Source organism: Notamacropus eugenii, chromosome 2 (genome assembly GCF_028372415.1).
Source record: "Notamacropus eugenii isolate mMacEug1 chromosome 2, mMacEug1.pri_v2, whole genome shotgun sequence".
Classification (NCBI taxonomy): Eukaryota; Metazoa; Chordata; class Mammalia; order Diprotodontia; family Macropodidae; genus Notamacropus; species Notamacropus eugenii.
The window spans coordinates 242068761-242091551 of NC_092873.1; the positions used below are offsets into that span (position 1 = coordinate 242068761).

Below are 22791 nucleotides of genomic sequence, written 5' to 3' on the forward strand. Positions count from 1 at the left end.
TAGGTTAAATTAAATTCTCAACATTCCTCTATTCTACCAATTTAGTAACCCTGTCAAAAAAGGAAATAAAGTTATACAGTTGTGACTATTTGTTGACAAAACCATGCTGGCTCTTTGTGATCAATGATTCTTCTTCTTGATAATCACAAGCAAAAAAAAAAAAGCATATTCCAGAATTTTGCCAAGAGTCAAAGTCAAGCTCACTGGCCCATAACTTGTAGATGACATTCTCTTCTCTTTTTTGAAAATTAGGACTCAAGTCCAGTCTCAGGTGCTATAGTAGCTCTCCTATTCACCACTATCTTTCAAAGATCACTTTTGGCAATCACATAAGAAAGTTCTTTCAGTACGATGGTATATATTTCATTTTTGGCCTGGTGACAAACTCAGTGAAGCAACAGAGGTTCTATCTTACTATCTCTCTGCCTGATCTTAGGTTTCTTTCAATTCCTTCTTAACCATTTTATCTCTCCTTTCTAGGTCAAAAATTCTTTTCCTTGGTAGAGAAATTCAATGTTAAGTAAATGTTGAGTTGTTCTGCTTTCTCTCTTCCTCTATTACCTCCCTCCCTCCCCCAGAACTAGTCTTTTCTTTGTTCATCTGGTATTGTCCTATACTATCAAATCAGGCTGATGTCAGCGACTTTTTTTTCTTCCCCATGACAACTCTTTTGGAAGATAGCATGATAAAGAGCTAAGATAATAATTCTTAATAATTCGAGGGTTGGGCAGAAAGTAGTACAACACACAATAAGGTACAATAAAGACTTCTTTGGAATTCTCCATCATGCCTTCCTTTCCCAGGAAAGTCGTCATTGGTTAATCTCATTACGTTGCAAGATTAAATCTGATTGGTGCTCACTTCTCATCGGTACCCTCTGCCCCTCTGATTGGACCCTTAGTCTATAGAGAAGGACCTTGGGCTCCAGGGCCTTTATTTAAAGAGGTGGCTCAGTAATTTTTTCTGCCCTTTTCCCACCAGCTACACAGTTTTTTGGACTTCTTTGGAACTGTGCATCATGGGAGGAATACCCTTCCCTCTCTTTTTCCAGTTTCCTTTTGTGTGTCATCTCCCCCGTTAGACTGTAAACTCCTTGAAGGCTGGCACATAGTAGGCACTCTTATTAAACAACTGATTTGTATACAATAGGAACGGAATAAATATTTGCTGAATTGACTTGAATTTTGCTGAGTTTCTGTCATATGTATGAAGTCAGTCATATTGACCAGTCGCTCAAAGCGTTTCTTAAACGATTCTTTAGTACTTGGCACTGGTAAGCATTGGTGATACAAAGAAAGAGAAAATGAGACGGTCTTTGACCTCGAGGATCTGAGAGGCACCTTATTCTATCAAATATGCACAGCAGGAAGAGAAAAAGGGTGTGATAATCATTTCTCTAAGTACCGTGGCTTAGCTAATGGTTAAAACCTCACCTCTCTACAAATTGGGAAAGGGAGTGGCATCATAGACACTCTCTTAGAGCACTGACGCTCGAGTTTGACTGGTAGGGTTTGGCTGAGAGAGGGGGAGTGGGATGGACGCCATCTAAAACAATTTGGGAATCATCTGGGTAGGCGAACCTCAAACTAGAAACCTTCTCAGGGCAGTCCTTTACCGTTTACACATCCTGGTCAGCGCCGTCCCCTTTGCAGAACGAAGCAGCTGAGACAGGCTTTGAGCTAGAGGAATCAGCCGGCGCTCGCTCCCGGCCAGTACTCCCTCCAGAAATTGCTTGGGGAGGAGCTGGAGGGCGCGTGTGGGCAGCTTGTGGGACTGTAGCCCGAGAAATTGAGTTTGTTTCTTTGTAGGGAGAGGGAAAAGCAAGTGAGGCTCTGCAGGGTGCCTTAGAGCAAAATCAGTCACATCCATTCACCTTACCAGGGATAAGCCCCATTGCATCCACCTCTGGCAGGCACACACGTGAGCCCTGGCACTCACACTCACACACACACACACACACACACACACACACACGCACACGCACACGCACACACACACACACACACACTCACACTCACACACACACAGAAAAAGACAGACAGACAGACAGACAGACACACACACACACACACACACGCCCCGCACTTACGCACGCGCGCCCTCCCTCCACACTCCCCAACCGTCACCCGCGCATTCCCAGGCCCTTGGCCTTCCTCCCCATCACTGGCCTCTGGAGCGCGCTGCCTCCACATCGCGGGGCCAGGGCTGAGGGCCTCTGGGTGGAGAGGGTCCTGGGCTGCTTCTTTAAGGCCCTGGTCCCCGCCTCCTTCTTACCTCCCTCCCTCTTTCCCTTTTCCTCCTCCTCCTCCTCCTCCTCCTCCTCTCCCCTAACTTCCCAGACGAGCCGGCAGGGTGTGCGCAGACAGAGCAGGTGCCAGAGGCGAGCCCTTCACTTGCCGCGTCTCCGCCTGAGGTGGCTGCCTCGACGCCGGCTCAGTGGTTAGCCCTGCCGGGAGGAGGACTGGAGCAGCTGCTTACCTCTCCTAGTTGTGCCACCGCCTCCTCTCCCCAGCGTCAGAGCCAAACAAGAGCCGCTCCCCATCTTCCCGGGACCAAAGCCCGAGCTCGCTAGCCCGCCTGCCCGCTCGCTTTCGGCAGCCCGGGAGCTGCAGGCTGGGACCATGTCGGTGGCTACCGGCAGCAGCGAGCCGGCCAGCGGCGCAGGGGGCGGGGGCAGTCGGGTTTTCTTCCAGAGTCCGCGGGCTGGTACAGGCGGCGGCTCGGGCTCCGGCTCCAGCTCCAGCTCCAGCGCTGGCTCGGGCTCCAGCGCAGGGTCTGGGTCCTCCCGGGATGATTCTGCTTCGACAGTTGTGCCTGCTGTGGCCGGGCAGGTTCAGCAGCAGCAGCGGCGCCATCAGCAGGGGAAAGTGACGGTGAAATACGATCGGAAGGAGCTGCGGAAAAGACTAGTGTTGGAAGAATGGATCGTGGAACAGCTGGGGCAGCTGTACGGCTGCGAGGTACCCTATCTGCCCCGGAGGGGTGGGGGAGGAGGGGGAAGCGCTAGGCAAGGAAGGCGAACCGAGACTCTTCCCTTCCTCTCGTCCATTCCTTTTCTATAGCTTCCCAAGCAATCGAAAGGCTTTTTAGGGGGCAAACCGTATAACCAACTCTGCTGTGCCCTTCCCCCCCGCAGCACGGTGTGGAAGTCAGAGGACCGGGGTTCGTTCACATCTTGTCTCTGCCACTACTACCTGTGGGACCTTCCGGCGAGTCTCACAGCCTCCTTCAGCCTCAGTTTCCTGGTCTATAGAATGAGCGAGTTGGGTTAGCTCTACATCCCTGATCCATTTGTGGTGACTATAAAGAACGGGCCAGAACTGTAGGGAGGGATGCCCCTCTCTCTGTCCCCAATACAGTTCCTCTATGGAATCAGAGCCAGCTATAGGACCGTTTAAATCTGCCGTGCAGAATGAGTACACGAAAGGGCACGGTCTCATACCGGCTACTATATGAACGGGCACCTCCCTCGATCTCTTCTGTAGCTGCAGTATGGAATCCAGAAGCTATAAGGAGCCTATGCCTTAGGAATTAGTAATTAGGGAAATGACGGTTAATGGAGCAGTTAAACCACAGACATGGCCTTTATTTGGGGGAGACAGACAGAGAGAGAGAGAGAGAGAGAGAGAGAGAGAGAGAGAGAGAGAGAGAGAGAGAGAGAATGAGTGAGTGTTTAGGAAGCACTTATGTGCACAGACGTTTTTCAAAAACATCATCAGCCTAAAATTCTCCGGAATTCGGAGACCAATAACCTCCCATTTCCAGTCAGTCTTCTTGCCTGCTCCTATAGTTCACCCTCCAACAGTTCAGTATTGAAACAGCACACAAGTCAGCGTCTTTGTTGGGGGGAAAAAGCCTTATTTTCCCCTTTGAAAAGGAAGGAAGATTTTGAACTATGGAAAACCTCTGAAGATTCTCAGGTAGAATGATCACACTTGTGCCCAAGAGTGGGATCTTAGTCTCTGCCTCTCCTCACCCTTCCCCCTTCTCATTTTGCCTTTTAACAAATAAAGAACTGATTTTTTGGGTGAGAGAGGGCAAAAATGAGACTATACCAGGTTGGCTTGTATAGGAATGGAAATTTGAAGAGATAAAAACATTTAGCAAGAGGCTGAAATATGTCAGAAATATGACCTTCCTAAAATAATCTCACAGGGGCCATTCCTTTAAAAAGATTCTTTAATAATATTTTTAAATGGAAAAATCTGCTTCTCTAAAGTGATTGAGATTTGGAAGGTGTGGTAGTAGAAGGAGATTAATAATTGAGAACATGTCCTTTAAACTGGAACTAGGTTTCTGTCTATAAATCTGTCATTTGTCTTGTGCAGAGGTTATAAGTGTGAGCAGGCTATAATGAATTCACCTTAAAAACCCTGCTTAAAAGAGATTATCCCTATATTTTAACATGTTTTGGACTTTTATAAGTGTCTGTCTTCCTATTTCTTTAATGTTCTCATTGTACACAGAGACAAGTCTCCTTATGGACTAATGTTGAGTGATTATGATGTAATAACTCTAACTTGTGACTAAATGTGCTTGTTAATTTTCATTTATGCAATCACTTGGAGAAGGAAAACTGGCAAAAAGAGGAAATACTGGTGGTATTTTATTCACAATTGTCAACATTCTTTAAAGGAGATACAAAAGTATGCAACTGAGATTGCGTTGTTTATACTGTCAGGTGCTTATGCTCAGTCTTGCCTCCACAGAATCCAACTCAATTACATATTGGCCTTTATGCCATATTTTGGTTTTGGGGAATAGTTGAGGTAATAGTTAGTTGGAACTAACAAAAGCTTTTAGTATTTCTCATTTTACTGAAGGCTAATTAGATGTAGCTTAGAAAAACAGGAGTTGCTCCAACTCCTCATTAGGTTGGCTGATAATGTATCACAAAATTTCTCAAAATAATTGGGGAAATGAGCTTGATTTTCACCACATTGAACATGAAACACACACAACTATTTTAAGGGTAAAAATGACCTTGAGTATTTTCATTGATATTTCCCTTTTATGGCTGTGGACCATTAATCTGTGTAACAAGCAAGGGAGGTTGAAAGAAGTAAAATTAAAATGATAACTGTTCTAGCAAAAACAACCAAATCCACCAGTCTTTCAGAGTTCTGCATACAGATTCCTCTGTGTGGCAGTGAAACACACCAAGCATCTCTCTCAAGGATGTTTGTTCTGTCATTTTAGCCTGAAAGAACATAGACATTGGAGAAGATTGTTAGAAATTTTCAAGCAGTTAATTAACATATGTAACACTATAAATTTGTTAGAAAGAAACCAAAATGTTCCCTCTGACAAGGTAGCAGAGTAAATGGGAAAAGTGTTGATTTCTTTAATGGATTTCTCAGACTGTTTTTAGTTCTGACTGAGCTTTAACTTTGGATACTCCCCTGTGGGAGGCAACCTTTCTTACACAGCTACAATCTATCAGTTCTTGTATGTGAGAAACCAAGAAGTGATACACTGGTATATGTTTCTGATGATCACAATATGAAAATTTTAAATACAAAAAGAATGGATTTTCACCCCTTTAAGAAGCAATATGGTAGAACAGGACATCTGACTTCTGATCCTAGCCCTTCCACTACCTAACTGTGTTGTGGTTGGCAAGAAACTGAACCTAGTGCTGGAGTGGAATTCAAAGGCTGTTTAGGAGTTGCTGTTGTTCAACTGTTTACAGTTGTGTTTGACTGTGTCCCCATTTGGGGTTTACTTGGCAAAGATACTGGAGTGATTTGCCATTTCCTTCTTTAGCTCATTTTTGCAGATGAGGACACTGAGGCAAACAGGGTGAAGTGATTTGCCTAGAGTCACCCAGCTGGTAAGTGTCTGTGGCTGAATTTAAACTCAGGAAGATGAGTCTTCCTGACTCCAGGGCCAGCACTCTATCAGCTGTTCCACTTAGCTGGCCTGATTTAGTAGAACCTTGTCATTTTACAGATGAGAAACTGAGGCCCACACTTGTCAATGGTCACAGAGACATTGTAGAGGTGGGATTTGAATTCAGGGTATCTGACCTCAGTCAGTGTTTTTTCAATGTACCACACTACTTGACTCAGTTTCCTCATCTGTAAAACAAGGGGATTGGACCAGATCTTTGTGGACTTCTTTAACTCTAGCATTATTTGATACATTTAAAACTGAAGATGATTACGGATATTTAGGGAAGTTAGGAGGCACCATAGTGCACAGAGTGCTGGGCCTAGAGTCAGGAAGCCCTGAGTTCAACTTTGACTTCAGACCCTTAGTAGCTGTATGAGCCTGAGCAAGTCATTTCACCTTGTTTGCCTCAGTTTCCTCATCTGTAAAATGAGCTGGAGAAGGAAAATGGCAAACTACTCCAGCATCTTTGCCAAGAAAACTCTAAATCGGGTCACAAAGAGTCTGACTACTGAAAATAACTCAACAACAACAAAGCAGGTCTTTACAAGTAATATAATAATTTAGATAAAAAGCTGATTTGCAAAAAGTAAACAGCCAAGTTTAAAATAAGGTAGCCAGCCAAAAGGTCTAGATTATGTTTAGAATTGGGGGTAAATTGTGGTAAATCCACACTAATTCTATGAGAACTCATAGTGAACATGGACCCATCATGTCTTATTTATACTTTTCAAAAAGGAAAAAACAATTACCCTTAAAAAAGTAAGACAAAGAACAGGAGATTTCATCTCTTTTTAAAATCCATTTCCCTTCCTAAGTTAGAAGAAGGACTGTCTAGAATATCACTTCAGCTGCAGTGTTAGCTGTAGAAGTCTAGAAATGTTTTTCTAGTTGTCTAGTTGATCACATGGTAAGCTTAGTTTGAGGTTTACATTGAAAAGATGTGTGTGTGTGTGTGTGTGTGTGTGTGTGTGTATGTGTAGGTTTTGGGGGGGGTAGTTAACTATCTCCCCATTAGTATATAAGCTCCTTGAGTGTAGAGATAGCTTCTTTGCACTTCTATTTCCAGCTCCCAGCAAAGTGCCTGGCCCATAGAATAAGTGCTTAATAAATATTTTTTATTGATTTGATTGCTACCACTTATGTTTCATCAGGGGAAAACTTCTGCTAATTTCCTTTGTGAATTTACACAAGTCTTAATAATATACTTTGTGTTAAGACACCATGTTTAAAGAAGTCTGTTTTGAGTATATTTTTATATGTCTTTCTAACCTTAGTTTTAAGAGCACTTAAGATTTTACTTTATATCCTGTTTTACAAGGATTACATAATGGTACCAGGGACTTCTGGGTGAGGTCACATGCATTTGCCAATTTCATCTAGTATCAAGGTAGCATCTGTCTTTGCTATCACAGTGCAAGTTTTCATAATCTTTTCAGAGGGTATAATTTTGAATTTAAAAGTTTTTAATAACTTGGAATTATTATCAAGATGCCAATAAGGTCTATCCATAGGTAGACTTTTGTGAATTGTATAAAGCAAAGTCTAACTCTTTTTGGCTTTGAACTACCTAGATCCCTTGGTTTTCCTCCTTTTTGCCATCTTCCTATCTTTTGGCCATTTTCTTACATATCAGCATTGTCTCCACAAGAGGAAAAGGTTATCTGTCTTCCAGTACTTCCAACCTAGTCATCTGAACATGCTGAATATTTTTAAAAATAATTTTCATTGACATTTTTTATATTGCCTAAGTTTCCCCTCGTATTTCTCATAACAAAAGGATCCATCAAAGATCTAGGCTATATAACAAAGAATTTTTCATTATACTGATTTGATAGAAATTTGAAGACAGATTTTATCACCAAGAATGGCTGCTGACATAAATATAAGCATACCTTAGAGATATTGCAGGTTTGGTTTCAGACCACTGCAATAAAGTGATTATTGCAATAAAGTGAGTCACAAGAATTTTTTGGTTCACCAGTGCATATAAAAGTTATATTTACACTGTACTGTAGTCTATTAAGTATGCAGTAGTAGTATGTCTAAAAAAGCACATACATTAATTAAAAATACTTCATTTCTAAAAATGCTAACTATCATCTGAACCATCAGTGAGTCCAGTGGAAGGTCTTGCTGGTGGAGGGTCTTGCCTTGATGTTGATGGTTGCCAACTGATCAGGGTGGTGGTTGCCAAAGTTTGGAATGACTTTGCAATTTCTTAAATAAGACAATAATGAAGCTTGCTTCATTGATGGACTCTTCCTTTTATTTGAACATTTAGAGGCCATTGACAGGCTATTAATTAGCTGAATTTCAATATTGTGTCTCAAAAGGAAGAGTTAGGGAATGGCAACCGATGGGACAGTCAGAACACATACAACATTTATTATGTTTGCCATCTTATAGAGGTACAGTTTGTCATGCCCCAAAAGAATTGCAGTGGTAACATCAAAGACCCCTGATTACTGTTCACCGTAACAAATATAAAATAATGAAAAAAGTTTGAAATATTGTGCAAATTACCAGAATGTGACACAGAGACACGATATGAACTCATGCTGTTGGAAAAATGGTGCCAATAGACTTGCTTGATGCAGAATTGCCACAAATCTTCAATTTGTGAAAAAACACAGTGTCTGCAGAGGGCAATAAAATGAGGTATGCATACAGTTGCAGCAGCCATTTTTGCTACATGCTGAAGTCCAGGATTGGTGATTCTGATGAATGTTGTCATTGTTGCATCCTTATGCTTGGATGAGGACCTCCTTCTTTAGTTACTAAATCCCAGCTCAGATTTCAAAATTGGTTCCCACCCCAAAAATACTTGCACAAGTGGAAATCTTATTTAAATGAGTGACTTGTACTTATTAGTCTGTTTAGAACGAAGCTCTTGGATTATCTATGCATTTCATTCATTCTTGTTTATTGTTAACATAGGGAATAGAGAGCTGATTATTAAAACCTCATAATTTTTCCTCTCATAAATGCAATCTGTGAAGTTTTAAGGATTATAATAAAGTACTTTAAAAGTCATCTAGATATTAACCCTGTACCCAGATATGAGAACTAAAAGAGCAAAGCAAAACCATATCAAAAGTATTTTTCTCTTTGGAGTCTTCTCTAGTACAATTGCTTATGTTTAATCAAATTTGTGCATTGATTACATTTCAGACTTTTTTTTAAAGCTCAGACAATGGTCTCCTCCATAGTTTTGAAACGAGTCTATGTTCTAGTGCCTTGTTTTCTTATGGTCTCTTCACACTTTAGCCCCTTGGCAATTAAGCTGGGTTGGAGAAAAAAAAATGAGTTGGTGACTATTGTTAAATTGGGGAGACTTTGTTTATCTACATCTTCTCTGCATCTTTAGGCTTTTCTAGCTATTTCCATGATCTTTATTCCTATGGAAACAACTAAATCCATTGAGCTCCTTGCCCTTATCAGTAACCTGCAATGCTTCTACTCACAGCAGTAGATCTGACTACTGTCTGAGTAGTTAAGCCTGGGATGAGCACGATATAGATAAATATGAGCCATTGCTTAATTTCATCTCTTCTGTGGATAAACATTCCTAAAAACATAGTCTAATAATATTAGGATTTTTAACTTTCTAAAACAGAATTTTTAATACATATATTCTCATTTATATTGTCAATTATTGAAATGTATTGTTGGTAAAATAATTGGTAATGTATATTAGTGTTGCAGACTTTGGTGAATTTTTATGTGTTATAGCTCTCAACTGGTTTTTCTATAGCTACTGTATGATAATTCCTTGAGGCTTCCCTCAAGGACTGGGTTAATAATTATTATTTTATCCCTTAGTACCTACCTCTGAATATAGGAGTCATTTAGTAAACATTCATTGAATTGAATTCAGCTGAAGGGAGAAAATGCATGATTACCTTTTCCCCTTTACTACAGTAAAACTGTAGTCATTGAATAGGTTAGAAGTGTTCTTTGCAAGGCATATACATACATACATACATACACATATACATATACATCTATATATGTATACACACCCCCCCCCCCCCCCCACATATATATCTTCATTGTAACAGAATTTGGGTTGAAAGATTGCTTGGACATTTAGATGAGGTTTGGCATGTGGTATGATATTTGGTTCTCATCTGACTAGTGGCTTGCTTCAATGATTTTTTCTCCTCCTGCACTCAGAATGCTCAGAATGAATCTGAATAGCAATAGATGTGAACCAAAATGGCCGATGTTCAGAAAGTTTAAAAGGAGATATGAACATTTTGGTTTGGGTGCATCTGTCTCTTTTTACCACCACTCTAAGAATTGATCCATATATCAATATCAACAGCAATAGATAGTCTGGACCTATCCTTTCATAGAGACAATAGTAACATGGTTGGTAGAGAAGTGGCCATAAAGTCAAAAAACCTGAGCACATAAGACAGATCCTGGCTTTGTTACTGTGAACAAGAAGTTTAACCTCTTGGTGCCCAAGGCAGTACCTTTAGACTATATATTTCAACATTTTTCCATTTACATTGGTAGAATTGTCTTTCCTCACTGAGAATTCACTAATTAATGAAATCACAAGTTATAGCACCAATGCGATATTCACAGTGCCTATAGCAGCTATGAATGCGCCAGTGTAATTCTGAATCATGAAATGCAACGGATTCTCCACATGGAAGACAGAACCAAAACATTTATTCAGACACCAGAAAACCAAATCCAGCATAGTAACAAAAGTCTATACACAAAAACAATGTAGAGGACAACACCATCCCCAAGTCTTCCTTCTGTTAAGCTTCCCACAAACCAGCTCCCTTAAACAAATCACACACAATCTCTCTCACTCACACTAGCCAGCTGCCTGCTTTTTTGTCTCTCCCTCAGTTCTGACTGCTCTGACCAAATTTTCTCTCAGCTCTGCTCTAGCTCTGCCTCGTCCTGTACTACTCTTCTTGCTCTACTCCTTTCTGTTCCATGTGACTTACACTCATGTGACTCAGGCTCCTATGTGATTTAAGCAGGTCACATGGATATTAATGAATGGGAAAGATCTTCCCATTTAAATTACCATTAGACAGGTCTGGACCAAAAAATACCTGAACACCTCACTAATAGTAGTGTTAGTATACTTAGTATGTATAGACATACTCAGAAAAGATTGAGATTGAATAAATCAGTTTTTTTGGAGATTATCTTAACAGAAGTCAAGGGAAACTGAAGCCTATTTGTTCCTCTAAAACAAAGGATCATTTCACAGAATTGGCTACTCATGACATCTTATAATAATTTAGAGAACATACACACACATATATACGCACATATGCATATCTGTTCTTCCCTTATGTGAAATTACCATTTCACATGGTAACAGTCACACCTAAGATGAGTGTAGTGGTTCTTAACCTGAGGGCTGTGAACCTTTAAAAAATATTTTGAAAATTTGTGTTTCACTATAATTTGTTTCCATTGTAATCCATTATTCTGAGAAGGGGTCCATAAGTTTCACCAGATTGCTAAAGGGGTCCATAATATGAAAAGCTTAAGAATTTGTAGATTAGGATGAAATTCTGTGACCCTGAGTCAAAGTGAGGTAGTAGCTAAATGCTGGCCACTAGTTGTATGATATTCAGCATGGAAGCCCAATTTTGTGTTCTCTGTTTTTCTCAGTCTTCTCTATCCCTTCTTCTACTGTCATTTTCTACTCTTGCATCTGCTACTACTCTACTTTACATTTGCTTCCCTGCCTTGTTTCAACTCCATAGAATAAAATGCCTTCCCCACCACCATGTTGTTAACTCAAACTTTGACTGATACCACCTCTCTTAGCCTCCTCTCCCCTTTTATTGGAGGGTTGGAGGGCAGAATATCAAAATCCTCTCAGTGCTTTTCTTTATCGAAGGCAGAAACTAGACTCTCAGGTTTGTATGTCTTCCTCTGCCTGGTATCAACTCCATAAAACAAGATGCCCTTTCACTGGGTATCTCCCCTGTTCTCCCCACCTATCCACTTTCTTATCTCTTAGATTATAAATTCCTTGAGGGCAGGGACTGTCTTTTTATTAATTATATCCCCAGTGCTTAGCACAGTGCCTGATATATAGTAGGCACTTAATACATTTTTGTTGGTTTCAACGGGATTGCTATTGTCCTATCAATTTACTCCATTCCAATCAGGTTATGGGCTTGTTAGCATCACTCTTCCTTTATACTAGCTTATAAACTAGATACATTTCTCCTTCTGGCCAAGCTGATTTGCATCTCTCTGTATAGTCACTCAGGCTTTTTTCTCCCTAGACAATAGCCACCTTCCTAGAAGCTTTCATGGAATAGGTTGAATAGATTTTAAATTTAAATGCCACTCCATATAAACAGTCCATATGGTGGGGAGGCTCTGCATAAGAATTTGATTTGCATTTCATTGTTTTGGCAGAAGTAGATTTAAGTTCCTTAAGGGCAAAGACAATGCTTTTTCAGTTTAATGCCTGCTTCTTTAGACGTAATTAATCAAATGGACAAATTATAATTGAGCTTGATGAAATAGAATGTAGGATTTGTAATCAAATTCTGATAAAGTCAAAACTCATCTTTTGAGGATATGAAGTGCTTTGCTGCTTCTCTGAACTTGGGATTACACTTTGGTTATGGTATTTTAGGATTAAGGTCTTTGGAATTCTTTAACCATTGAAGAATTATTTTTATATAGTTGGAGAAGTCCTAATACAAAGTGGAAGGCCATGGATGAAGACCATCATCTATGGAAATTAAAAAAAAAGGGTACTTAATTTAAAGGTTTCTACCTATATAAGTAAAATACTTTGATTTGTAGAGGAGTGGTTTTTCTCCTTTCAGGAACTGAAGATCTGAGACTAGAATTCAAGATGCCCAGATCTAGGCAAGTGTTCTAAACAATGAATTATTCCTGTGAATAATTTGTTCTTTGTTGTTCTGTTGTATCAGTCATGTCCAACTCTTCATGACATCATTTAGGGTTTTCTTGGCAGATACTGGGATTGTTCGCCATTTCCCTTCTCCAGTTTATTTTACAGATGAGGAAACTGAAGCAAACAGTGACTTACCTAGGGTAACACAGCTAGTAAATGTCTGAGGCAGGATTTGAACTCAGGTCCTCCTGACTCCAGGGTTGGTGCTCTATCCACTGTTCCACCTAGCTGCCAGCAAGTGTTCCATCCAATGAATTATTCCTGATTTTTGGCATTGGACATTTTGAAGGTTTTCCACAGCATACAAACTGATGAAAATGACAATAGGGTATAGAAGAAACTAAAGCATGATTTTAGCAGTTGGCGGGGGCGGGGGAATGGTGAAATGGCTCTTGCTGACCAACATTAGAAGCCTACTGGATAGGCAGTGTGACGTAGAGGAAAGAGCTCTGGTTTTGGAGTCAGAAGCTCAATGACCACTTTTTGACTTTCCCAAGGTTACATCAGTAACAGGAACCAGAGCTGGGACTTGAACCTATAAGCTCTGACTCCAAATCTTGGGCTCTTTTAATTAGCTAGGGGGTATTTAACCTTTTGGTGTTTGTGTCCTGGACCTTTCTGATAGACTGAAGACAATGATATTTTTACATAAAATAAAATACATACGGTTACAATCAAAACCAATTACACTGAAATATAAAATATTTTAAAAGCCCCAATACAGGGGCAGCTAAGTGGTACAGTGGATAGAGGATTGACCCTGGGGTCAGGAGGACCTGAATTCAAATGTGACCTTACACACTTAATAGCTGTGTCACCCTGGGCAAGTCACTTAACTCGATTGCCTCCAAAAAAAGAAAAAGGAAGTTCACTATACAAAAGTATCCAGAGGAAGAGAGAAAGCATATGAGGTACTTAGGCTGAGGAGGTGTTTCAAAGGAGGTACAGTTATATGAAAAAGTTGAAAGGGAAGAACCAAATAGTGGGATTTAGTAGAGCATCAGAAGTTTATCTTCTGCAACCAAACTTTTTTTTTTGCTTTTGTCCTTCCTTCTCATTTCTGCTGCCTTAATCCTTATGGTCTTTTTAATTCTTCCTTTCTTTGCCTTCCCCCATAAAAAATTTTTTTTTCTCAGAAAAGTGGTTTGATTCATGAACTTCTTTCAGGCATATTAATGTTTTAACAGAGTTCAAAGAAACGAACCTCTGATAATACTACAAGTCTATGAAATAATTTTTTTTTGAGCAGAAAGTCATTCTTTGCACCTTTGAAATCTATCTGTCTCTTTCTGTCTCTGTCTCTCTGTCTCTTTGTCTGTGGCTATCTGTCTGTCTCTGTCTCTCTCTATCTCTTTGTCTCTGTGTCTGCTTCTCTTTTTCTGTCTGTCTGTCTCTGGTTCCGTCTCTCTCCCTCTCTGTTCCTCTCTCCCTCCCTTCCTTCCTCTCTCTGCCTGCTTGCCTGCCTTGTCAGGAGGATTGGCCCTGTGTGGAAGAAAATAAATCAGCTTTATTGAAGAGAGAGTCTATTGGAAACAGAGACAGAGAAGGAGTCAGTCTTGTTTAAACTTGGGACTGGAATTAGGCTATTTCAAGAACATGTCATCTAATCTATATGACAACCTTGCTTGTGCCTGTAGTAAAAGTATATCTGTCACTTGGGATGATTTGCATGGACAAGGCATCAGGAATAAGATTTGCCCTTCAGCTGTTAGCTTCCTAGTTAAATCTGAATTTCAGCCACTCAGATATTCTTAGAACCTCCTTTTATTTTCTTGTATTTTTAATTGGGTTCAATTCTGCAAATATTTACCAAGTGCAAACTTTGAGCAGATATGTGCAATTGGAGGGAAATCTAGCATTTAAGGACCTGGTCTCTGTCTTTATGGAGCTTTCAGGTTAGTGTGTGTGTTGGGGGTAGAGGAAAGGATTAGACAGATATATATGTATATACACATGCACATATATACATATATATGTGTATATATGTATATATTACAGACTAATTATTTGTGTATGACAGGTGCAAGCCAAGTACCCTGTGAGATCTGAGAATGTACTGGTCATGAGTGATGGAGGAAGAGGAGAGGCTTCCTGGAGGAAGTGGTATTGGACAACAATAATACCAGTAGTTCACACTTACTTGGCATTTACAGAGTGCTTTATATTCATTATACATTTAATCCTCACAACAACCCTGTAAAGTTTATGTACTTTTATTTTTTATCCCCCATTTTACAGATGAGGGAACAGTCTCAGCAGAGCTTATGATTTGCCTAAGGTCACATGATGTCAGAGGGAATATTTGTACCCAAGTTGCTCCTGACTGCAAGATTGGTGCTCTTTACAGCATGTCACCTCTAGCTTTGTAACCATTGGCAAGTCTTTTAAGCATTAAGAGCCTCAGGCACCTCTCATAGACCTATAGGATCTAGGTTGTAATCACCATCAGTAGAAGGAATTCTCACAGTGATAAAATCAGAGGTCTTGAATTTATTTATTAATTAAAAATTTTAAACTTGGTCTTTTTTTTCTTCTCTAAACCCTGGTCTTCTCATTAGTGAAGTTTATTATTTAAATGATAGAAGCTGAACAAAAATTGACCATTCCCCCCACCCCAGGTATCATCCTTTTTTGTTTGTAAATAGTGTTTTGTTTTTTCTAATTACATGTAAAGATATTTTTCAATATTCATTTTTATAAAATTTTGAGTTTCAGTATTTTTCTTCCTCTCTCTCTCTCTCTCTCTCTCTCTCTCTCTCTCTCTCTCTTTCTCTCATCTCCCCTCGCCACAAACAGTAAGTAACTGATATAGGTTATACATGTGCAAACATGTCAACGTATTTCAACATTAGTCATATTGTGAAAGAAGAAAGAGAACAAAAGGGAAAAGTCAAAAAACATTAAAAAGTGAAAATAGTATGTTTTGATCTACATTCAGACTCCATATTTCTTTCTCTGGTTGTGGATAGCATTTTCCAGCATTAGTCTTTTGGAATTGTCTTGGATTGTTGTATTGCTGAGAAGAGCTTAGTCCATCATTTACGTCTTGAATTTATTAATCTGTTTAGTAGAAAGGTATGAATTCAACTCAGGGGGCAGTGGGAGGAGAGCACTGAAAGCAAAGAGAAGTAGGTGAGATGGAAGAAGCATGAGACATGTAGAGGGGATGGTGGTGTAATTTGTTTGGCATGTAATGTATGTCAAAATGATCAGTACGAGAAAAAGCCAGAAATATAAGATGATGCTGGATTGCGGAGAACCTTAAATAAAAAGAGTTGGAACTTTTTAAATAGACAATAGGGAACTATGGTTGTTCATCTTTCTTTCTTGAAGAGGACCAATGACATCACAAAGGTGATGTCTTGACTTGCAAGTGAACGGGATTGGAGGCAGAGCTCACTTAAAGTCATTGGACTCACTTTCTCCTTCAGAATCACCAGAGACCAGTAGCACGACATAAGCCAAGATGACTGGTGATGACCCAGGGTGCAGTGGGAGACTGTGACCTTTTTAAGCTAAGGTCTTTTCCTGATCTCAGTCTGTCTGAGGCAACACCCATTCAGTGATTAAAGGCTAGGTAAGAATTGAGACAAAAGATGTCCTAGTTTGCCTCCATAAAAGAATCAGTCTGGGAGAGGGAGACCCTCAGAGATTCTGACCAGAATAGAAAATAATTGCTGCTTACATGCATTCTGAACCCAAACAAGCAAGAGAGGCTTGGGAGGGAGCTATTGAAGAGTTCTGGGCAGAGGAGTGTCATGATTAGTGTCCAGTTGTGTGAAGAGTGGATTAGAAGAAGAGCAGAGAGAAAGGTAAAGATCTTTTTTAGTAAGCCAGGAGAGTAGTAAAAAGGACCTGTAGTCAGGTGGCCACGCTGATAATAGAAAGGAAGAGAGATTCTGGAATTCTAATTAACAAGACTTGGTGATTGATTAGATGTAAGAGAAAGGGAAGAATCAAAGATAACACCAAGGTTCAAACATGGGTGAGTGGGTAAATAGTGGAACAAGTCATAAATATTGTGTTCATCCTTCGCTCCCAAAGAAGACCATGCCATCAGAGAAATGACGATATGACTTGCACTTGACTTTGTTTTGAGTGAAGGAGGGTTGTGTCATAAGTATAATGAAATAAAAGGAGGAGACTTTCAAAAGAAATGCTTTAAATATATGTGTACATTTAAATATGTGTATATGTACATATACACATATATGTATGTAGGTATGTGTGTATATGTGTACATATGTGTGTATATATACATATACATATATATAGCCTGTGTATTTGTGTGCATACACACACACATTATCATTTGTCATAGCATTGAAAGAGTTGTCTTCATTCTTCTTGACCTCTCTGTAGCATTTGACACTGTTGACCATCCATCCATTCCTTCTAGATACTCTCTTTGTGGGCTTTTATGATAGTATGTTTTCCTATTTATCCAACTTCCCTTTGTTTCCTTTTTACATTTTTGCAAAAATTACTTGTCACCCAAGGCTCTGTCCTGTGCTCTCTTCCCTGTTGAAACATTTTCTGTTGATGATTTCATCAGCTGTCATGGATCAATGATCATTTCTATGTGCATAACTATCTGATCTTTAAATTCAGCCCTAGTCTCTTTCAATATGATAGAATCATAAATTTAAACCTAAAGGGCACTTGAGAAGCTATCTATTCTAAACCTCTCATTTTACATATGATGGAACTGAAATCTAGAGAAGGGAAAGAGAATAAGCATTTACTAAGTGCCAGATACTGTACCAAGTGCTTTATAAAATGTTATCTCATTTGATCCTCATAACCATATAAGGTAGGTGCTATTATTATCCCCATTTTACATTTGAGGAAACTGATGTAGACAGAGATTAAATGACTTCCTTAAGGTCTCACAAACAGCATGCAGAACCGCTGGAAACTGAACTCAGTTCCTTTGCCTCTGAAATCAAATACTCAGCATTCTATCATATTGCTTTTTGAATTCCAATCCTGCATCACCAACAGTGTGCTAAAAATATCCATTTTAATGTCTGTCAGGAATCTAAAGCTCAACACATCCAAGACACACAGAACTTATCTCTCTCCTCAAATCCACACTTCCTCAAAATTTTCCTATTTGTGTTGAGGTCACTACCAGCTTTTTTGCCAGGCAGATTTTAATCCCTGGTGCCATCTTTAACTCTTCTCTTTCCTTTACTTGTTATAGACAATCATTTGTGAGCTTTATTGATTTTACCTATTCAATATCTCTCTTATCTTTCTTCTTTTTTCTACTAAAATGACTACAGGAGATCAGTATCCATCTTGAACTGTTCCAACAGTCTTCTAATTGGATTCTTGACTGTCAGTCTTTTTCCTCCCTAAGTTATCCTTTATGCCCATATCAAAATCATTTTCTTAAAGCATACATTTGATCCTTTTCAAGTTCTCTGCTTTGTAAACTCCAGTGGCTCCCTATTTTCTGTGGGATAAAATTTAAACTCTTCAACTTGACAATTAAAGCCCATTATATCAGACTGGCTAGTCAAGACCAGTGCTTCCCTTTGCTCTCTCACCATCTTTTCAACTGCCATCTTGCTTCTGAGCACAGTTTCTTTCCCTCCCTCCATCTCGGCTCTCTAATTATGGAAAATATCAGTACTGCCACTGCTACTACAAAGGATATGTTAGTTGAGCCCCCTATGATTCCAGTCACGGTCTCTATAACTTTTCAAACCCAAATCCTCCCATCTCCAGTCACTAATACCCCATATATGATATTCCCTCCTGCCCCAGTTAGAGTATAAGTTCCATGAAGTCAGGGATTGTCTTTGCTTTTGTTTTTCTATCTCCTGTGTTTAGTACAGTGTTTGACACTTAGTAAATAATTAATAAATACTCATTCTTTCCAGGCTCATTTCACACCCACATACTTTTCATTCCAGCCCAAATTGTCTACTTTCATTTCCCAAAGCACATCCATCTCCCACCTTCATGCCTTTGCACATACTGTTTCCCCTGCCTGTAACACACCTTCACCACTTTGAATCTCTAGCTTCCTTCAAGGCTCCATTCTTGTGTCATCTTATGCCTTTCCTGATTCCTTAATTGTCACTACATTCTTTTTTTTCTTCAAATTATCACATATATGTGTATACATGCATGCACAAAACATATAGATGCATATATATATATATATATACATATGCACACATATATTTATCTCTTTGCATATTTTATTCCACTCTCCCCACCCCATAATAATGTAAATTCCTAAAAGGAAGGGGACTGGTTGTTTCTTTTTATTCCCCCGGAAGTCCTAGCACTCAGAAGAATGTCTTGCACATGGTAGGCACTTGATAAATGTTTGTTGGGCTGGAATGGAGGGAGAAAGTGTATAGAAAAAAGAGAAAAAGGAAGGAGATATTGGGGAGCACTTATTTTAGGAAGCCTGAAGGAGAGCTTTGGAATTGGTTAAAGAGATGGGCCCAAAATCAGAATATGATGTTTCTGAAGCCAGAGTACAAGAAAGTATTTAGAAGGAGATGGTCATCTGTATCAAATGCTGCAGAAATCAAGGAGGATGAAACTGACCAAAAACCACTGGATTTGATGATTAGGAAGTTTTTTAAGGAGGAGGGCTTAAGGGAACTCACACTCTACGGCCTCCTTTCAGTGAAGTGGGAAGGCTTGACCATCTGCTATAAAGTGTGAAACAAGAGGGGGTGGTTTTGCATTTTAAGAGAAGAAAGATTTTGAGAGGAACAGTTGTAAGATAGGAGGCAATAAGCCGGTAACAGGAGACTGGCCAACGAGGGCCAAGTTCTTGAAGCAGACAGTTCTTGGAGCACATCGGTATTTGGCAAACCTGCTTCTGGAAGCTGGTGAAGACTTAGAATGGAGGGGCTCTCTCTTTGCTGCAGAGCTTTATATGTATTCCCAACTTCCTGTCCATTTACTGTATGGTAAAGCAAAGGTTCCAGAGGGCTAAATCAACCTCTCTTTTTCTTGGTGGCAATCAAGGCAATAGCTGGTGTATGTCTCTGAGTGTGGAGAGTGCATTAGTCTGTTCTTCCTGTTTTGTGTCAATATGAAGACATAAATACATGACATCTATTTTCTCTATTGTGTTTTGTTCTTTCCTACTCTTAAGTGAATGAATGTTGGTGATGAAGGGGACTGGGCTATGACCTTGTGAGCTCTGGGAGGATGACAGAACATCAGAGGTCCAGGAGCTGAAGTCCATACTTTAACTTGTCCTAGGGGATGAATATAGTTCAAGAATGGTCCTGGGAGACCCAGCCTAATAGTAGATTGACAAAATATCTTAGTAGCAAGAGAATACCTGATCCAGTGATTCTGTTGCTTTTGGAATTGAATTTGGTAGGGAATAATTGTAACAACCACTTTAAATTTGAGCCCATTGTCCAAAGTCCCAGAGACTAAAGTGATGGAGGGGAGTCTATGCCCCTGGTTCAGAAGAATGTGTTTGTACTTCTGTTTTTCTTATATATTTTGTTATATTGTTATGTATTCTCTAAATATCTCTTTGTAAAAGCTTATTGATATTAATTGCTTATTGATTATATCAAGGTGGTAAATGTTTAGATTGATAGTGGGATGATAATCATTGGGTTAATCAATGGTATGGGGAGAGTTTAACTGTAACTAAAGTTTGATATTTGAGGCAAAACCCTGGAATTGGATTTTTAGCTGATTAGAGTAGAATCATCCCACTGTCCATCAGGGGTCCCCCTCAATTCATTCAGGGACATGGAGCAGTAGCTTGGTGCTCTGGCAACTCAAATTGCAAGTGAAAATGGGCTTTGTGAAAAACACCTCTAGAGCCTATATTGTTACAAAAGTAGAGTTAAAGGATTGTTCAGTAGCTTTAAAATCCAGCAGAGATTATACACCATAAATTCACAGTGGGTAACATATTGGCATGTGTGCATGTGTGCATGTGTGTGTCTGTCTTCCTAGGATTATCAGAAAGAATCAGGTAGCAATTATTGAGGGTTGAAGATTAGTACTATAGGAACAGTAGAATATCTAGGGAGTGAGAGTTAATATACTTAGAATGTAAGTTACTTGAGGAGAGGGAAATATTTTTTCATTTTGTACATATTCTCTTCAACCATATAATTTACCGCTGGTTTTAGCATCAAGAGGACAGATCTTTAGCAAAGGAAGGTGCAGTATTTTAGCTTTGGGATGGGAAATAAATAGGCATCAAGAGGAGACTCCCCCTGGGAATAAAAGATGAAAAACTGCCTTTTGATAGTTAGTACAAAAATAAGTAGAAGGATAAATTGATGTTCCAACAGATTCTTTCCTTTGGGGTTAAGGTTCCAGGCTGAGATGATTGCAGTTAGTTTTTGAGCACATATAACACAGGGAAAAGAAAATGAAGGCATTTTAGAGATGTTTTCAGTGAGTGACATAAGTGAAGGATTTTTTCCCTCTTGAAGATGTTGGGCAAGTAAACACAAAGCATGGCAGTTACTTGTCTCCTCTCTTTCGTCCCAGATGTATACTACGGAATGACCAATATTATCCTAAGTCATAATTTGCTGCTTATTTTATCTGAAGTATTTTCAAACATATTTTGTTTTAGTTGAATCATTACAGGAGCTCAGCTATTTCTTCTGAAAAACAAAAATCCATTAGGACAAGTGTAAATTGCAGGGAACATGTTATTTAGTTTTTGATTACCAGGTATGTCCAAGAGGTTTATAATGGCATACTAATGCTTGAAATCAATCTGTTTGGTAGCATTGGTGCCACAGGCAGAATTCTCTTGAGGTTAAATGTTAAGAATATATTTTAACTGGGAATCACAATGCCTATTACCTCACATGTTTTGAAAGTATTCAAAAATGTATGAGAAATGGCAGAAAGAGTACCATCTTAGTTGGGGAAGGAGAATAAACATTTATTAAGTGCCTACTAGGTGCTAGGCAGGATGCTGAATGCTTTACAAATCTCATCTCATTTGATCCTTATAACCCTGGGCTATAGGTACTATAATTTGCCCATTTTTGTAGCTGAGGAAACTGAAGCCAACAGAGGTTAAGTGACTTGCCCAGGGTCACACAATAAGTGTCTGAGGTAGCATTTACATTCAGTCTTTCCTGGCTCCAGGCCAGTGCTCTTATCTACCTCAATTAGTCTTAGATGAACAACACCCAGCAAAAGTCTGATTTATTTGTCCTAAAGGATTTTTACACTTCAATGCCAAGACAATTTAGATGATCATCTGCTGGACCGATGTAGCCTCTGTGATATTTTATACGTGCAGATTGTGCTTCTGGCAGAGGGGCTAGATTAATTTCATTTCAGCTAATGATAATCAAACCAGACTACTTATTTTCAAGTCATGTAGGTAGGGTATTCTATCTTTTCCTGATCAGCAGAGATAGTTATTGTCCTTAATTCTCTTGATCCAATATCCTACGTAAGAAATTCTAATTAGTAAACTGGTTTTTCTCATGTACACATTCAGGTGTGGCCATATTTGACAAGTCACAGGAAAATTAGTCATTGATTTGTTGTTAAAACATGATTGGTCTTGTTCTGATGAAGAATACACCACATGAACATCATGGCTTAGAAAAACATTATGTGTGATTTTTTATGAGGTAGACAAATACCTTTTGTTAACTAAAAATCTCATTATTTCTAAGGACTCTTCATCTTTTTATCTTCCCTTTCTCCAGATACTTAAACCTTGAGTCATTCTGCAACAGAAACAATTCATGTATTTATATTATGTACACACACAGATGTATATATGATTTGCATGTATATTGCACATCTTCATATGTTTATGGAAATCGATTGGTCATCACACAAGGAAGCATGGGACTTTAGATGGGATCATTTCTTTAAATGCCAGTAAGTCATATGTAGTAAAACATTTGTAGTCTTTATTCTAAAATTCAGATGGCTATATAAAAAGGTATTTGATAAGTAAAGTTTCCAGAGGA

The 22791-nt window shown here is 39.3% G+C and overlaps 1 protein-coding gene across 1 annotated transcript in view; it reads left to right on the top strand.

Annotated features, from left to right (window-relative positions):
• The first annotated feature begins 2178 nt into the window (after positions 1 to 2178).
• The window catches only part of PPP1R14C (protein phosphatase 1 regulatory inhibitor subunit 14C), a 115030-nt gene continuing 94417 nt past the window's right edge, over positions 2179 to 22791 (top strand). Inside the window, exon 1 of the mRNA XM_072643691.1 lies at positions 2179 to 2960. Coding sequence (XP_072499792.1) covers positions 2622 to 2960 — 339 coding nt within the window. The 5' untranslated portion in view covers positions 2179 to 2621. The remainder of the gene's footprint in view (positions 2961 to 22791) is intronic.